The sequence below is a fragment of the Rhinolophus hipposideros genome (assembly GCF_964194185.1).
Source record: "Rhinolophus hipposideros genome assembly, chromosome: 15".
Classification (NCBI taxonomy): domain Eukaryota; kingdom Metazoa; phylum Chordata; class Mammalia; order Chiroptera; family Rhinolophidae; genus Rhinolophus; species Rhinolophus hipposideros.
The window spans coordinates 54,589,339-54,607,820 of record NC_138061.1 but is presented as its reverse complement, the minus strand read 5'-3'; the positions used below and the strand labels follow the sequence as shown (position 1 = coordinate 54,607,820).

At 43.9% G+C, this 18,482-nt stretch overlaps 1 protein-coding gene across 2 annotated transcripts in view; it reads left to right on the top strand.

The window, feature by feature from the left end:
* The window catches only part of POLR3A (RNA polymerase III subunit A), a 45,037-nt gene that overhangs the window by 1,281 nt on the left and 25,274 nt on the right, over window positions 1-18,482 (top strand). For both annotated transcript variants that reach the window (XM_081075317.1, XM_081075316.1), the window contains exons 2-15: window positions 663-798; window positions 1,061-1,198; window positions 1,640-1,811; window positions 2,082-2,236; window positions 7,379-7,618; window positions 7,740-7,902; window positions 8,096-8,232; window positions 9,350-9,453; window positions 10,080-10,221; window positions 12,331-12,471; window positions 15,964-16,033; window positions 16,453-16,580; window positions 16,781-16,919; window positions 18,229-18,393. In XM_081075317.1, coding sequence (XP_080931443.1) covers window positions 663-798; window positions 1,061-1,198; window positions 1,640-1,811; window positions 2,082-2,236; window positions 7,379-7,618; window positions 7,740-7,902; window positions 8,096-8,232; window positions 9,350-9,453; window positions 10,080-10,221; window positions 12,331-12,471; window positions 15,964-16,033; window positions 16,453-16,580; window positions 16,781-16,919; window positions 18,229-18,393 — 2,030 coding nt within the window. The remainder of the gene's footprint in view (window positions 1-662; window positions 799-1,060; window positions 1,199-1,639; window positions 1,812-2,081; window positions 2,237-7,378; window positions 7,619-7,739; window positions 7,903-8,095; window positions 8,233-9,349; window positions 9,454-10,079; window positions 10,222-12,330; window positions 12,472-15,963; window positions 16,034-16,452; window positions 16,581-16,780; window positions 16,920-18,228; window positions 18,394-18,482) is intronic.

Sequence of the window (18,482 nt, the reverse complement as noted above, 5' to 3'; positions counted from 1 at the left end):
TTGGGTCGTGTTTTACGTGTGCTGGTTGGAGGTGCAGCTGCCAGGACACGCGTGTCTGCCCAGTCTCCAGCCGAGTAGACAGCTGGCAGGGGCAGGTACAGGTGACACAGGCATCCGCGGCACGACGAGCGGCACGGCCACTCTGGAAGCAAATTCAGAACGGAAAGAAGAGAGGATGAGGTTAGAACTCCCGGTAGGGAGACATGCCGGCGTTGAAGGGCTGGCAGTAGGAGAAGCAACCACAGAAGACACTTTAGCAACAACTAGAGCGAGGAAGAAAACTCAGAGTGCGTGGTGTCACCAAAGCCATGATGAGAAAATACTGTTTCAAGATGAGGGGTGAGGAGGAGGTTGTGTGCCAGTGTCACAGCGGGAAAGTGAGGGTGTTCCTACTGGATTTCACAGCATCACGCGGCCCCCGGGAGTGTGCTGAGCGCCATTTCACTTGACAGTGACAGTGGAACTGATTCCAGCAGGGTGATGGGATGCTCCCCAAAGAAAAATAGGACGGGTTCGAACACATTTAATAATGGGGGGACACTATTAAACATGTAGCAGGCCTGTAGAGTTGGAACGGTATGGTTAGTTATGGTGGGTGACGTGTAATTGCCATTTTTGGTAAGTGCATTAGATGTAATTGCTCCTGTCTGTTTCCCTTCCAGAAGCCACATCTGTTTTGGAATGAAGTCGCCAGAGGAGATGCGCCAGCAGGCGCACATCCAGGTCGTGAGTAAGAACCTGTACAGCCAGGACAACAACCACGCCCCGTTGCTGTATGGGGTGCTTGACCATAGGATGGTAAGACCCCTGCCCCTTCCCAGTTCCACGGGTTTGGACTTGCTGACGAAACTGATGGCTTCTCAGATTGCAGAAGCAAGGGCTTTTTCCATCTGCCTTATTCCCCTGCATATGTCAGGGACTTCATCCTTCAATCGGTTGTGTGTGAATACACTTGAGATTCCCAGCTGATTCTGAGTCACCTGGCTACCTGTGAGGAGTGACAGGTCCCACTTTCCTGTCTAGTGGTCTTCATTGATTATTGGGTGTGTTTTATCCAAAGGGTACGAGTGAGAAGGACCGTCCTTGTGAAACCTGTGGGAAAAATTTGGCTGACTGTCTGGGCCACTACGGGTACATTGACTTGGAACTGCCGTGTTTTCACGTGGGGTACTTCAGAGCAGTCATAGGCATCTTACAGGTAAGTGAGAGTGTTCATTTCCCAGGCGTGAACTTAGGAGTTATCCATCAGGGACATTGGAGTGAGCTTAGGAATTGTGAGTGGTGGGGGATACGTCCAGGGAGAATTTTTATACTAAACACTTGTTTCATCTTGCAGTACATTAACTTGCTTAAGGATTCTTTAATCCTTGATTTCCACTCGGTGGGTGGTAGATATACACTGTAAAAAAAAGTGACGATTCAAGCAACACAAGACAGCACAAAGAAAATAGAGGAAAGTTAATGAAAACTGTGCTGTCCAGCCACGATGGTGGCTAGCGTTCTGGAGAACACGGGCTGCCTCTGTGGGTCTCTTTGTGAAGACCGTGGATGTGGTCGCGTAGTTAGGTGACCTGGGCCAGGGGCGGGGATAGTAGCAGTTTCATTCTCTTGCCCTCATATCTGTTTTAATTTTTAAAAGATGATCTGCAAAGCCTGCTGCCACATCATGCTGTCCCAGGAGGAAAAGAAGCAGTTTCTGGATTATCTGAAGAAGCCCGGCCTGACCTACCTGCAGAAGCGAGGGCTGAAGAAGAAAATCTCTGATAAGTGCCGCAAGAAGAGCACCTGCCATCGCTGTGGGGCCTTCAATGGTGAGCGGACTGCAGGAAAGGCGTGGGGCGTCCCTTTCCCTTCACTCGCTCCTGGTTAGCTTATTAATATTGGGCTGTGTTTCAGAGTCAGCTTTTTTCTTGCAAATTTAGGCGTTAGAGCCTGGCAACTGATGCACGATTAGGAAATGCACGTCTCACCTTTCATTGCTGTAGTCATTTCAGGCGTTTCATTCACCAGACTGCAACCTCAGGCCGGCCTAGCCGAGAACCTCGTTTCTTTAACCTTGCTAAATACATTAACTCTTACAGGTACTGTAAAGAAATGTGGATTACTAAAGATAATTCATGAGAAATACAAAACCAACAAAAAAGTGGTGGATCCTATAGTATCGAATTTCCTTCATTCTTTTGAAACCGCCATCGAGCATAACAAAGAAGTGGAGCCCCTACTGGGAAGGGCACAGGTGAGCCTGAGTGCATGGCTGCCCTGCCTCCTCCGACTCCCCCCTAGGTGTCTCCTCTCTCTCTCTCTCTCTCTCTCTCTCTCTCTCTCTCTCTCTCACACACACAGTGTCCCTCCCCCCTCTGATATATGCACCTTTTCCCAAATTGAGAAGCCCCATTAAGTTAGATCTCCAGGAATAAATATTTCATGTGACAAGGGTTTATCTAGCACTGAGTTTAATGTGGACTAGCCTTGTAACTAACAAAATTTTTAATTGTACAGGTAACACGTTACATCTTTATTGCAAAAGATTGTAAAATTGTAGCTGTATAGAGCATAAATTGAGAGACCCTGTTTCTCCCTTGGATGATGAGACATAAGAAATTGTAGGCAATTCCCATTACTTTAGTTGGCACAAACTTAACCAGTTTCATGAAGTGTCCTGTTTTGTCTCACTCTGAATTTGATTAGTACTTGCAGTACTTACTTCACATAGTACGTGATTTAGAATTGACAGTATATACGAAATTGACAAATTCGTTGAGTGGCTGCTGAGTACCAAACTATCAGCCCTGGGAGGAGGCATCAGGAACTGCAGGACAGTCTGCTCCCAAGGTCCCACGGTCTAGATGGGTCAGTAGCCAATATCTGTGAAGAGCTAATACCACAGGGTGGGATGCTATCACATGAAGCACAAAGACAGTGAGTTCAGTGGGAAATCAGGAGGAGGACATCACTTTGGGTGTGGTTCGGGAGGACTGTGCAGAAAGGTGTGGTTTCATCTGGTCCCGAAACTTGGGTAAAGAGTCAAGGGCAGTGAGCGTGGCATGTCCATGTGACGGTGCCTGGGCTCATCCCTGAGTGCGGGCTCTGTTTGAAAGACCGGTGAGTGCTAATCAAAGCACCTTGCGTGTAGTGGCTGCTGGGACACACGAGTACTGTCTCAGATTCCTTACGTGGATTGCCTCATATCTAATCCTCACACAACCTTATGAGACGGTATTGTCTTAGATATCACTGAGTGATGAGCAGGAATTGTAGCCAGCGCAGTTGGTGTGCAGGCCTGTGCTATAGAAAAGACAACTCAGGCTATGGTGTAGAGGGCGTCCTACTCTGGGGAGCATGGAGCCACCGAAGGTTCTGCACAGGGAGGGGATGTGATGAGTAAATGGTGACATTTTAGAAAAGCCTGACTACTCACTAAAAGACACCGTGATGAAAGTGAAAAGGCAGGCCCTGAAGTGGGAAAAAAGTCACAATGCATATGTCTGACAAGGGACTCTTATATCCAGAATATAGGAAAGAGTTCTTACAAATCAGTAAGGAAAAACCCAATTTTTAAAAGTAGGAGCTAGACTTCTATTGGCACTTCACAAAAGGATATCTTCTAATGGCCAATAAATAAATGAAAGGTTGCTCGGAGTTGTTAGTCATCAGGGAATTGCTAATTAATCCCCACCCACGGCCAGAAAATGAAAATGTAAAACTGAAAACCGGTGCTGGCAAAGATTTGAAGCAACTGGTACTCACGTGCTGATGGTGGCAGTGTGGAATGGTACCACCATTCTGGACAGCAGTCTGACAGTCTTTATAAAGTCAAACCTTCACTTGCCATATGATCTAGCAGTTTACTCTTAGGTGTATCCCCAAGAGAAATGAGTGCTTAGGTCCACAAAATACTTGTATAAGAATGCTCATTGCAGCTTTATTAGTAAAAGCCAAAACAGGAAATAGCTCAGATACCTGTCCACGGGAGGATAAACAAATTGTCATGGAGCCGCACGATGGAAGACTGTCCTGCAGGGAGACGCTGAACTCCTGACACACACAACCTGGCTGAATCTCAGAAGCCTGCTGAGAGAAAGAAGCTTTGTACAAGAGTACATAGCCTGTGACTCCATTGAGATCTAGTCGAGGTACAGGCTGGCCTGATCTATATTAATAGGTGACAGGAGAGCTGTTTCCCCGGGGGTGAGAGCTCAGTGCTGACTGGAAAGGGGGCATCGGTACTTTCTGGAGGGGTGGAAAGACTCCATGTCTCGATCTGAATCGTGACATATGTGTATAGGTGTATACATGTAAAAAGTTTCTTCGGATTTGTGTAATTTAGTATATATAGGTTACGCTTTGATTTAGAGGTAGAAAAAGGGTAGGGAGAACAGACCCTGAACCTGGGTAATGGTAATGGAGCCAGAGTCATTGTGTACAGTAAGAATGGACAGGAATTGATGGCCAGCCACTGTAGGGTTGGGTGTGAGAGGAAGTGATCAGAGGTGAGCGAGTGCCCACGCGTGGGCATTAGGAAAATAGTCGTTCTCCTGGAAATGGGGGGGGGGGGGCAGCAGCAATTCATTCCAGTGGAGATGTCTTCAAGGAACTTGAATGAAGCTACTGCAGGGGGAGTTGAGGTGAAGGTTAAGGTGAGAAAGTTGGTCTTGTCCTACAGCGTGAAAGTGAGGTGCTGTCCAGGCCAGTGCCATGTAGAAAGCTGTCAGAAGCCTGGCGGACGGCCTTGGTCAGTAAGCAGGAGGGTGCCCGGACTCCCTTGGGTGCAGCCTCCTCTGCACACACTCTGCTGCTCTCAGATCAGGCGCCCTGCTTCCCACCTGCACTGCCTGCTGGCTCTGCCCGGGACCTGTGGCCACTGTCCTGGCTTGCCAAGGACCGCTTCTCGCACTCTCCACGGTAGCAGGGATTCTCCTCTAGGGCCTGGAAGGCATCTTGTGTGCAAACGCCTCCTAAATGACTTGGCCCAGGGGGTAACCCCCTCCCGTTTAAGAGTCACTTAAGTAGCACACCAAGCTGAGCTCTGGGGGCACGCTCCCACTGCCCCCACCCCACTTTACCCAGGTTGACACCCTAAAGGTGATTAGGGTACTGATTAAGAGCTTTGGCTTTGGGGTCAGACAAACCTGAGATTAGAGCCCAGCTCTGCCACTTAACTCTGTCACCTTAGACACACGACCCAACCTGGACCTCAGTTTCCTCAGCTATGAAACTGATTACAGGAGTGCCTGCTTTAGGGCTTCTGTGAGGATTAAGAGATGAATTCCCAATCAGGTGCTTAGCACAGCGCCTGGCACGGAGCAAGTGCTTAGAGCGTGTTGCCCAATGGCAGTCTGTAGTTACCACTGCTACTGACATTTCTGTGGTAACAATCATGAAAAATAAGATGTTTCCTCCCACCTCTGCCGTGCGCTCAGACTCATAGTGTCCCTTCAGCTTAATGAGGCCTCCGCCCCCGACCCTCCCTCACCAGAACCCCCATCCCTTAGCTGCTTCCCTTCAGCCTCCACTGTTGTTTGGACCCCCTTTGAGATCTCAGCCTTCCCTCAACCACGTGTCCGTTTCCTGTACCTCGTATAACACTTGTGCTCTGCCTTGTATTCTTGCTGGTTTCCACTCAATGTGTGGTCTGTAACAAGATCCGTTTTTCTGAGGTTCAGTTTGATGCCAGTCATGGTGCTTGGAGCAGGTCTCCGAGATCATCAGCCCATCCTGCTTCATGCCATTTTCAGGAATGTGGAGCCCCATGCCTTTAGGGGCAGCACAATATGATTGCATGGAAGAGACCTGAGAGCAGCGGTGCTTGACCTTTTCTGAGTCACAGAGCCTTTTAGGAAAACAGAACCTCTGGACTCTATCCCCAGAAGACTAATATACATCCACTCCCAGTTTTAATACAAATGTAGAGGTTGGTAGATCTGCAGACAAGAGTCCCTCCATAGATGCCATCAGTGCTGTCCCCCCAGCAGGTAGAAATGCCTTCCACGGTGCTCCCGGCCGACTGAGGGACAGGCTGCCCTGGGTGACGTCCTTCCAGCCATGTTCCCTCACCACCACCCGAAGCAGCCCACACTCCAGAGCGCTAGCTGTTAGGACATCCGTTTGGATGTTCTGCCCTGTACTACAATCAGCCCTTCTTGCTGTCTTTCCATTGATCCCTGATTTCTGTTTCCTGCTCATACAGTAAGTCCGCAGCGTCCCCCATGTGCTTTTTGGGCAGCTGCTCTTGCCAAGGAATGGTTTCCAGACTCTTACCATTACCGTGGTACAAGGTCCTCGTCTAGTACTGACTGGTACTGCAGGTGACGTCTGGCCTTCATCCCCTTTACCCCCTTTCTAGAATTCTATGAACAGTTAGATTTCCTCCCTAACTGCTTCAGGTGGTAGTGAGGTCCCCATTGCTGGATGCAGGGAAACTGAGGAAGGGAATTGTTCTCTGGGCAAGGACATGGACTGGAAAAACGTTCTTCTCCCTGACTTCCCTGCCATCTCCAGGATGGGACCACAGAAGCTTTCTCTTGCAGCAGCGTTCTAAGCGCAGTAGATGTGCAGACATGCCTTTCTTAACTTTGTTCTCCTTTTCAGTAAGTTATGCATAGCAGATTCGGCTTTTAGCATATATTCTCCGTCACACAGTCTTTGATCCCAAGAAAAGGAATAAGCAGCAGCAAGACACAAGCTCACCATTCTTACCTTTGATCATGGGATAGCTCAGATAATTTGCATAGTTCTTAAGAATAAGTTGTTGCAGCATAGCACCTCTATTACATGAAGTTAACACAAGGCTGATGTAAGTTCACTGCACCAAATTTAAATGTAAAGGCAGAAGCAAAGTGACTATAATTCCGCTCATCTAAAGACAGCACTTTTAAAACCTTCGTAAATTCTTCCATTTCCTCTTTTCTGTATAGATGTACATCTCCCAAATGAGGTTACGTCGTACGTACGCTTGTTTCATTTACCAATATTCTGTGAACATCTTCATGGCAATAGCTCACTTCTGTATGTCTCTTTGCTTTAATGGCTTCATAGTTTTCCACGTATGCATATACCATGATTTTCTTTAACTAGTAAGCTGTCAGGCTGTTTCCAACTTCATTATTAAGAACAGCTTTAGTGAACATCCTTATAGCTGAGCCTTTGTGGTAATTTCTAAAATTATACCCTTTGGAATAATTATGAGAAGGGGGATTATTGGCTTAAGTAATTGGAATAAAAGGCATGCAAATTTTTAGGGTCTTGCAACATAGCATGTTGACAGAAGTCCCTGCCATCACTTATTCTAAGTGGTGAATAGGCTAGAGAGCAAGGAGAAGTAAGCTTTTGCCCAAACTATGGAAAATTCACATATATCTCTTTTCTTTCCTTTCCATAGGAAAACTTGAATCCCTTAGTAGTTCTGAATTTATTTAAGCGAATCCCAGCTGCAGATGTCCCTCTACTTCTGATGAATCCAGAAGCTGGAAAGCCCTCCGATTTGATTCTCACTCGGCTTTTAGTGCCCCCTTTGTGTATCAGACCCTCCGTCGTGAGCGATTTGAAGTCTGGCACCAATGAAGATGATCTGACAATGAAACTGACAGAAATCATTTTTCTAAATGACGTCATTAAAAAGGTCAGTGCTTCCCATTCGCATTTCCAAGCCCTAAGATTTGGAGTATATCTCTGCACACATTTGTGATCAAGAAAGTCAAATTGACCAGGCTTGTTTCTGTTCGCGGTCTGCTCGCTGTTAGCACCGGATATCAGGAGCTAAGACCCAGATGATCATGGAAGACTGGGACTTCCTGCAGCTGCAGTGTGCTCTGTACATCAACAGCGAGCTCTCCGGCATCCCCCTCAACATGGCGCCCAAGAAGTGGACGCGGGGTTTCGTCCAGCGTCTGAAGGGGAAACAGGGTATGCCGCCAACAAGATGTGCAAGAGACAGTCTCCTGCCTTTGTTGTACTTTTTGTTTGTTCTTGTTGTTGTTGTTAATGTGTGTTCAGCTTACCTAGTTGAAGATCACAGGCTTTGTCTGTCTGCTTATATTACCCCCAAACAGCACACCTTGTGCCATGTGCCCCTTAGGACGTATTTTTATCTATGTAGGTCGATTTCGAGGCAACCTCTCAGGAAAGAGGGTGGATTTTTCTGGCAGAACAGTCATATCGCCTGACCCCAACCTCCGGATCGACGAGGTGGCTGTGCCGGTTCATGTGGCCAAAATTCTCACGTTTCCTGAGAAGGTCAGTACCTTCAGCAGCTCAATTCTTGGTTTTGAATCCAGTCTTTTACATTATGTTTTGAGATTCCAAACACAAGACAGTGGAAAATCCTCGGTAACTCCCCCAACCCACATCTTGGTGTGTGTGTGAATATGTGTGTCTTTCCAGTTTGTTTCGTAAACATATCACCACATATAACATGCTCAACATGTACTGTCACAGCTGTGTCTGGCTTTATGTGTATATGTTCATACATACATTAAACACACTGTTCTGCAACAGTTTTTTTTCTAAGTAATCGTTTTGAGTTCTTTCTTTGTTGGTTCCTAGCTTATGTTGTAAAGGAACAAAATGATAAGCACCACACCCAGTTGATTTTGTTGGAATGGATTTTTATTTTTAAAGCCTTAGAATGACTGAGTCACAGACTGAATATGTTAAGGTTATTGGTGCATACCCAGAAGGGCTACAGCACTTTGTACTCAGTCCTCACTCGTGATGATTATAAAACGGCACTTAGAGCACGTTTTATCCTGAGCTGCACAGGCCTTTCACCGGAGGATAGTGATCAGCGTGGCCTTTGAGAGTCGTAATTGATCCAGATCATAGATGTTGCTGATGAAGCGTGTGTAAAGTGTCTTCAGCGGAGTCACTAATGATCCCGAGTTTCCTTCTCTGAGCTGATGCTCCAGGACACTGTTGTCCGAAAGGTTGCAGGGCTCAGCGATGGACACCAGCCCCTGGGGCGCTGGTGGCACAGCTTTGAAGACTTAGAATGGAAGCCCAGGGTACATCATTGTAGCTGAAGGTGCCACCTGTTCTTAGGACCACAGTCTGTGCTGAAAGGTCTCCACAGTCCAGTCCAGCCCACTTATTATACTGATGGGGATACCAGAGCCCAGCAGAGGACTTGGCCATGTCACCCAGCAAGTGAGTGACCCTGTTCAGACTGGATCCTGGGCTCCTGTGTGTCAGCCCATGTCATTACACTCAGGATGTTCAGCAGCAGGCTGCTTGGGCTCTGCCTCTTTCTCCGAGACTCAATAGGAAAGGAAAGAGTGACGCCCACGTCAGCGTAGCGTACGAGCTTGTAGAAACCTAACAGTATCTCATTGCGTTTTTTATTCTGCGTTTGCAGGTAAACAAAGCAAACATTAATTTTTTGAGGAAGCTGATTCAAAATGGCCCTGAGGTTCACCCAGGAGCCAATTTCATTCAGCAGAGACACACGCAGATGAAAAGGTAATACTTTCCAGCCTCGATGGATGCAACTACCGTCTCAGGACACCAAGGTCACTGTTCCCATGCTTAGCCGCAGAATACAGTCCAGAGTACAATTTGGGGGACATTTTAGCCCGTGGAAAATACCTGTTTAAATTGCAGTGAGCCTCGGTGACGTCATTTGCTCTGTTTGACAATTGACTATACATGAAATACTAATTTGTAACCTAGTTTTTAGCCTTATTGGATCTAGGCGGACAAAACATATCGGAATATGAAAATGGATCATTTTCTGTGTCACCTGGGCTCACTTCAATGTACTCATAACCCAGCATATAGGCACTCATTTTGCCAACTTTGGCTTTTCACAGCAAAATGAACTGACTGCCAGTGCCTTTTTGTCTCATGAGATAAACATGAGATAAAAGCATATCGATAGGGACCTGTGGGAAATGCTGATTTATTACTCGATTTCTGTGATTCTAAGACATACTTTTCATATTTTAACATTTCTAAAATTGAGCTGTACCTTACCGTCAATTTGTCATAGTTGAATTGATTCCATGAAATATGATCATCTTAGAGATGAAGAGGGAGAAACTTGGTGAGGGAACTTTGTTCTCACATGTTTATTGTTGTATCTTAAGGTTTTTGAAATATGGAAATAGGGAAAAGATGGCTCACGAGCTCAAGTATGGGGACATCGTGGAGAGACACCTCATAGATGGGGATGTGGTGCTCTTCAATCGGCAGCCCTCGCTGCACAAATTGAGCATCATGGCGCATCTGGTGAGTAGGAGAGGGCTGGTTTTAGTTTCTGTCGGGTGGAAACTCGCTGTGTGTGCAATGCTCAGTTCCAGACTCCTAACATTAAAATTGCCAGTCATCTCAAATTTTCATAACTTGATATTCCTCTTCTCTCCCTTTTCAGTTTGAGTAACACTTTTAAATTTCAAGCTTCCCGTCAATGTTTTTAATATTTATAATGTAATACTAACACACAACAGTAAAACAGGAACTAATTGAAAATTAGTGTGAAAGAGACTAGCATGATTTCACTTATAAACAAAAATATATATATGCATATATATGTGTGCACAAACTTACGTAAAATAGATGTGGCAGAAAATTGACTTTCGATTTAACTGAGCATATTAACTAGGGAACTAAAATGCTTAAAAGATTTTTCTTTGCAGTAGCCCTCCAACTAAGACCCTAAACCATATTTTTTTGGTGATTCAGTTTTGCAACAGCAGCAGTTCCTTTTTTTCTGGAGATTCCAAATGGAAATGAGATGCAACTTTAACTTGTTAAATATTCATAAATTCTCCTATCTGCAAAGCCATTAAATCCATGAGCATTTGCAAACAGTGTTTAAACAGGATCTTAAACTAGTGTTTTTCTAGCTCCAGTTTTCAGTAGTTTATGAACACATTACATCAGTCTTTTTACCTACTGGTGGAAATACCAAAAAAGCAGTTTATGATTATGGAGTCTAGGGGGTGAACCAAAGCCTTTTCTGGAAACTTCTACTTGGCTTTGGAGCACTGTTTAAACAGAAATGCTTTTGTTTGAAAAAATTCAAATACAAACAAAACTGGAAAGAATACTGTAATGAACTTACATATTCCCATCCTCAATATTTGATAATTTTCTAGATTTTGCCTCACTTGTTTTCTCTCTCCCTTTTTTCTTTGATAAACCCAGGTGCCATATCTTTTACCCCAAGTGTATTCAGTTTACGTCTTTAATACAAGCATCACCACAGTGCCATTACACAACCCATTCTTTGGTATTGTATAGTATCCAGTCCAGACTCCCATTTCCCCAAGCGTCTCAAAAATCTTTTTGCAGCTAGTTTGTTGGAATCAAGATGCAAAGTCTACACATTACATTTAGTTGATACATGTCTTAGGTCTCTAGACCAGAACAGCCCTCCCTCCTTTTTGTAATTTCAATGTCCTTGTGGAAGAAACCAGCTCATTTGTCCTGAATGTCACATGTTCTCAGTTTGCCCTTACACGTATGACATTCAGTGTTTCTTCATTCATCTTATTCCCGTAAACTGGAAATTAGTTCGGAAGGCATGATCAGATTCAGGTTCAACTTTTTGGCAAGAAGTCATGGTTGGTGCTGGCTACTTCCTCTTGCCTTATTTCAGGAGGCGCATGTTATCTAGACACCCCACCCTTAGTTATGCTAAAAAGGTAGGGGTTCATCTGATACCTTCCTTGAGAGGTCCTTCATCAACCTTGTTTCTAATGGTTTCACCCATTTATGATCTTTGCCTATATTCTTTCATTGGGGCTGTAAAATGGTGATTCTCTAGTTTTTCATTCCTTTCACATTTAGTACATAGCATTCTTGTACTGAAAAACGAGGGCTATTTGCTTACCTAGAATTACAATTCACAAAGGAAAGGCAGCCTAAGTGCCTAATTGGTTTTCCTTTATTGTCAATTTGGGAAGTGAGAAGTAGGTGCTCAGTTACTTCCAACGAGGTTGTTTTAGTTTGTTTATTTATTTATTTACTTATTTATTTTGGGGTTTTTTCAGTGTGATAAACTCAGTGGGTTTTTATGTAGGCAGTGTGTTTTAATCAGCTTCTGCCACTGATCTTTTTTATATCAAACGATGATATCCGTCCCCTCATGTGGTTCCTATGTTGGTGTTTGCCTCGTAATAACAAAACAAGTTCATTACGTTGGTTTGAGCTAATAAAGCTATTGAATGAGTCTACAAGTGACGTGTATCACTTGACACAACATACTAAAAATTTATTTCTTTAATCTAAATTTTCCAGTTTTCCAGGAAGCCATTTTTTAATGTTTCAAAACTAAGAAACTTTTGATAAATGACTAAGCCCTCCTTCTGTTTTGTTTTGTTTTGTGTCCCACAGGCCAGGGTCAAACCCCACCGGACCTTCAGATTTAACGAGTGTGTGTGTACACCCTACAATGCAGATTTTGATGGTGATGAAATGAATCTTCATCTTCCTCAAACAGAAGAAGCTAAAGCAGAGGCCCTTGTTCTAATGGGGGTACGTAGGGTGGTGCGTCCCAGCTTACAGCTCTTTAAAAGGAGGGAGAAGGGAGCATGCCCTGTTGGAAAACTCTATATTATATCAGTGAGTTAGTGTCTGTAATAGGTGCTTATTGGGGGCGTGGGTATTTTCTGACCCATAATGTGGGTTCCTGAGAAAAAATGGATACTCAAGCACCAGTTATAAAGAGACAAGAGTGAGCAATACCTTGACTGTTGGGTATTATGAGAAAAGATGTTCTGTATAAGTACGTTTTCCAGTAGCTAAAGATTCTTTAAGCACCAGTACATTTCATTGAACATGCTGAGTGGAAACCTTTCCAAAATGTATTCCTTACTTCTTTGTCTTCTAACGGGCACACTAAGCAGTCCTTTTTGTAGTGACTCTTACCACCATTTTATTTTACAAATGGTGAAGAAGTTCCCATTAGGTGCTAGAGGAGTTTGGTGATGAGCGAGGCATATGCATTTCTTGAGGAGCTTACAGTTGGGCTCTGACGCCTATACCGTGTGTACTGTTCCCTCCTGAACCATCCATAGCTCGGTGGTGCACGGTGCCGGCTGTTTAGGGCACGTTCGTCCTAAACGTACTGGCCCCAAACTGTACAGGTTTTAGAGCTTAGGCCTTTTCTAGTTTCCTGTGTTATAAAGTGATGTGTCTTGGTTGTAAATGTTCCTGCTCCAAAAACTCTTTACCATTTCTGATCTGATGCTTCTCGTCTGTTTTGGTTTGGGGTGTTTGCATTGATTCTACAGTTGCAAGCAAATGTGTTCCAAGTCCATGAGGAGTTTGGTGGGAATGGGGAGGAGGGGCTGCAGTCGTGGCCCTTGCCTGGGTCCTTCATGGCAGAGGTTGACATCTTTTCTGACATGTGAAGTGTTTAGCATGTATTTTGTATACATGTTTTAAGTTATCTTTTGGCAAATTTAATAATTCTAAGTGACTCGTGCTAAAATAGACTGATGTCTTCGACTTTTTAAAAACATTGATTCTTATTTATTGAAACATTTTAGCACGATAATGGAAGTTACTTAAATAAGGTAAAGTTTCTACACATCACAATTTTTCTTTATTCCCACTTCTTTAATCTGTTCTTCATGAATTTAGATGCTGGTTGTCGTGGTTTTTACTAATAGCTTTTATTTTTCTTTTTTCTGCTTAATAGGTTATCAATACCCCATTTGTTTTAGCGCCTTCATCGTTGTTGATTAAAGTGGCTTTGCAGTATGTCCCCAGGTTAGCACACCAGGGTACATCTGACCTGTGTTGTTGAAAATTTAAGGTGTTTTGCTTGTTTTGCTTTGTGAACTAATTCTTCAAGGGCCGTCTTTGTGCTTTTGGAACCTTCTTTTGAATTATTTCTTCAGACTTTTTGGCCTTTGAAAACGATTTAGTTGATGCTTATTGAAGCACTGTTTTAGAACACAGCAGTGTATAAGGAAGTCAGATTCTTGCTTTCATCCCTATTTGTGTGGGGAGAGGTGGAGAATAAACAAATGTAAAATACGTCAGGTGGCAGTACGTGCTAGGAAGAAAAGAATCAAGCAGGGTAAGGAAGAAAGAGAAGGAAAAGGGTCCTGTTTTACATTAGGGTGATCGGGAGGGCCACAGGCAAGGTAGCATGTGAGCCGAGTTCTGAAAGAAGTAGGAGAATGTGCAGTGGGACTGGCAGTGCGAGAACAGTCCAGCAGGAGGAGTAGCAGGTGCGAAGACCCTGGGCTGCAATCATACCCCCCTTAGCAAGAACCTAGCCTCTCTTCTAAGTCTCACGGTCTGTAGCGGTTGTGATGAGTGCCGTGTTGGGTGTTGGTGGGCAGTGAGAGAGGAGAAGATGGTTGATGAAGGATGGATAGCCACGAACGAGTTCTTGTTCTGCGCTCCTGTAGTGAGAGGGTGACTAGATGAGGACAGTCATTCTTCCAGACTCGCACTCTGATTGGTCATAAGCTCTCCAGGGGAAATAATCAGAGTTGAAAAATTACTTGTAATAGTAAAGCACAGGCAATAGCCATCAATAAGAAATTGGTTAAATTAAATTATGTTACATCTCTACAGCAAAATTCTGTGTGGCCCATAAAATGGCATAATTGTACCCTTTTTGGCATGAAAGCTATTTATGATTTATTTTTTATTAAGAAAGCAGGTTGTATGACACGACCCTATTTTGTTTGGTAATTAGATGCTTCTGTGTTTATAAAAATGTTTACAGCAAAAAGTTGTAAGGGTAATATACCCAAATCTTAAACAGTAGGTCTTTCTGCTTGGCAGTTCTATTTATTGGGGCTTTTGAGGTTTTGGGGGGATTTTAGCTGCCTATATTTTTAGATTTTTTTCTATAATGAATATACATTATTTTGCTAATTAAAAAGATATTTAGAAAACCTTCTGATAATAGCAGCTGTCAGCCTGCAGCCAACCAATAAGACTTTGCCACTGACTTTTAAGGATCCATTTAGTTAGACATTTTGTTCTGACAACATATTCCATTGGCTGAAAATGACAATAAAATCAGGCTCCAAGGATGTTGGGATGGAAGAATCCACAGGAACTATCTGGACAAATTCCCTCAATGTCTGTGAGAAACTTACCCCCTGTACTGGCTCAGCAGGCCTGTCTCAGTGGAACAGGTTGGGTTTTAGCTTGACTGTGACCCAAATTGCTCAGGAGACTTTTCTAAAACATGCAGATCTCAGGTTCATGCACTTTGCTCTCACTCCCACACCACTCGCTGTGCCACCCCAGAGAGATTCTCTAAACCAAGTGTGAATAGATAGTTCTCCCTGCCCAGTTGGAGGCTTGCTACTCTGGGTCATGGTGCAGAAGCAGACAGGACCAAGCCTCTGCCTTGGAGGGCCTTTTGTTCTGGGTGAGGAGGCCCAGAAAACCCACACATGCACATGAGCACCTCCACTTCGAGATTTGAGTAGAAGCAGTCTGCTGCACAGAACCTTCTTTAAATTGACCCATCCGGTGAACAACTAGCATCTTTTTTTCCCAACGTGGCACTCATTAAATTTTGGTTAAATCGTGTTGTTGAATTGTTTGTTGTTAGAGCTTAATATCTTAAGAGAAATTGAACACTTCTGCCATCATTGTGGAGCATTGAAATGATTCATTTCGAGATAATAGTACTTCTCATTCATAGAAGTGAATTTTCTTTGGAGAAGTACATTTATTAATAACAATAAAGTCTTGCATGGTGGAGTTCTTTACAGGAACCCAAAACAGCTTCACTCCGTATTTTATTTTGGTGTTGGTAGGAACCTCTACGGTTGGTCTTGCTGGTTCTTTCTTTTCCCCCTTGACAGATGACGGAGCCGCAAGTTAGTAACATAGCTGGGATTAACACCCCTGGCCTCTGCTTTTCAGCCTCATCTCTCTGCTACTCTCTTTTTTATTTGTAAGAGTTCAAAATCTTTACCGTGCACATCTTTGGTCTACATCGTGCTTCTAAGGATGGCTAACTTACCGTGTGTATTTTTCCTTCAGACTAAAGCAAATCTTGTCACCCCAAGGAATGGAGAACCACTGATTGCTGCTATTCAGGATTTCCTAACAGGTAGGTTTGTGAAATTCACTTGAAAGGAGACTGGAGCACAGTGATTCTCATTCACCGTGGTTTCATGTGAGGACTTGAGAAGCTATTTAATTGTCTGTGTTTGATTCTGTTGTTTGTTTACGAAGTTTAACTGTGAACCTACTTGAGATATCCAGTATTGGTTGATTATTCATTGACTCAACAAGCATTTATTGAGTTCCTATCATAAATCAGACAGTTTTGTAAGCACTGGAGATACAGCAGTGAGTAAACCAAAGTTCCCTTAGTTGTGGAGTTTGGATTCTCGTTGGAGGAGAGAGCCCATAGCAACTGCACCATTTAAGTCACTTTTTTAGTAATAGTACAGATTGATTTTCAAATTGAAATGTGATTTCCTCAGTTTCATTCCTTGTGTATGTGTTGTTTCTTAACATTCTTAGGGGCCTACCTCCTCACTTTTAAAGACACTTTCTTTGACCGCGCCAAGGCTTGCCAAATCATTGCTTCAATATTGGTTGGCAAGGATGAGAAAATTAAAGTTCGCCTCCCACCTCCTGCAATATTAAAGGTTTGTGCAGGTGCTGTGTGTGTGTGTGTGCGCATGCACGTATGCACAGGTGTGTGTGTGTGCACAGGTGTGTCCTTGCACTTGTACCTGTGCTGGTGCTGGGTGTGGGTCTGATCGCCATACAGTCCTGCCCTGTTTGTGTGAGGCGAGGTTGCCTCAGGCTTGGCCAGCTGATGCTCTGGCTTCCGTTCTTCCTCCAGCCTGTCACCCTGTGGACAGGAAAGCAGATCTTCAGTGTTATCCTCAGACCGAGTGCTGACAATCCAGTGAGAGCCAACCTCCGGACCAAGGGCAAGCAGTACTGTGGCAAAGGAGAAGACCTCTGTGTCAACGATTCCTGTGAGTGAACGCATCGGGATGGGGGAGGGGACAGAAAGCAAGCGACCAATAACTTATCTTCACCTAGCGAGCAATTCCATGTTTCTCTAAGGCCTTAGTCTTAGGTAGGAAGTCCTTTCTTCAGGGAGACATAGCTGATGTTTCATCTCTCAGATGTGATTCTCCGTTTCTCTAAAAGGTAGAAATTCCGTAGACACATGATCCATTTGTTAGAACATTCTACTCCAAATGTGTTTTGTCTTAAGTGACTAGTTTCTGTCCTTTAATGCAATTGCTTTTATCCTGCCTTCTTTTGTTTTTTGGGGTTTTTTTCCCCCATCAACAAAAGTCTCATTATTTAAGACATAAAATTTATGTTATGTTCAAAAACTTGTTCATTGACTAAGAGTATGACTAAAAAATAGAACTAAAAAGTCTAATTTTTTTACCTGCCTCACCTGGTCAGTGGACTTGATGAGAATATGAAGATCAAGGGTAACAGAGTATTTGAAGGCAAGCCTTCTGAGGCATCTAGACTACTCCAAGCCAGGGTGTGGCCCACAGACCAATGCCGTTCAGCCAGCATTTGCTTCCTGGCACGAGCACCTTAGTTCATCCCAGACTGCTGACGAGCCTATCCCTAACAGGCTACTTTGAGTAGCACTTTCAGAATGGGCTTTGCTAGCAAGGCCTTGTGACGAGAAATGGATCTCCAGGACCCTGCACTGACAACTGAACTGCAGTGTCTCTGAAGGTCAAGGTTCCTGTTGTCTTGTAATGAACATTAAATGTTTTTGAAGAGCACTGTTTTTTCTCAGGTTTATAGCATTTCCTTTGAAAACATACTCTCTGGTCCTTTAGATATTTTAAATTCTTGTTTTAGATTGTATTTTGTTTCTTTTAGAGGCGAATTTCATTTCTTTGTTGGTACCACTGTTCGTTTTCAATTTCTTACGTGAATAACATAGTGCGTTACACTTTGTTTATAAAGCCCTTTGCTGTGCATGATTTCATTGATGCCCAAATAGCCCCACGATGTAAAGATGGCAGGTGCTTCACGCTATCATCCACAGTTTACAGATGAAGAGAATGAGGGCCAACTAGTACGTTTCAGTTAGGGCTATAAGGTAACTAACTGGGCCTTTGTACTTTTTAAAAATCTCCTAGATTTCTCGTCCCCCCCACCCAAAAAAAAATTTTTTTAAGGTAAATTTCTATTTGCTCTGCTTTAACTTTCAATATGGGAATAAATTTTCTCAACTAAAATTTATTTTGGGATGAGGCAAAGTAATAATTATTTGTTTAAATGCAGTCGTTGTTATCCTTCCAGACGTTACTATCCAGAACAGCGAGTTGATGAGTGGCAGCATGGACAAAGGAACGCTGGGATCAGGATCCAAGAACAATATTTTTTACATCTTGCTGCGAGACTGGGGGCAGAACGAAGCTGCCGATGCCATGTCACGGCTTGCCAGGCTGGCTCCTGTCTACCTCTGTGAGTATCTCGGCACTCTTATTTTATTGCTGTGGTTGTTGGAGGTTAGGGGTTCCTTCTGCTGTTGTTTTATACATCCCACTCCAAAC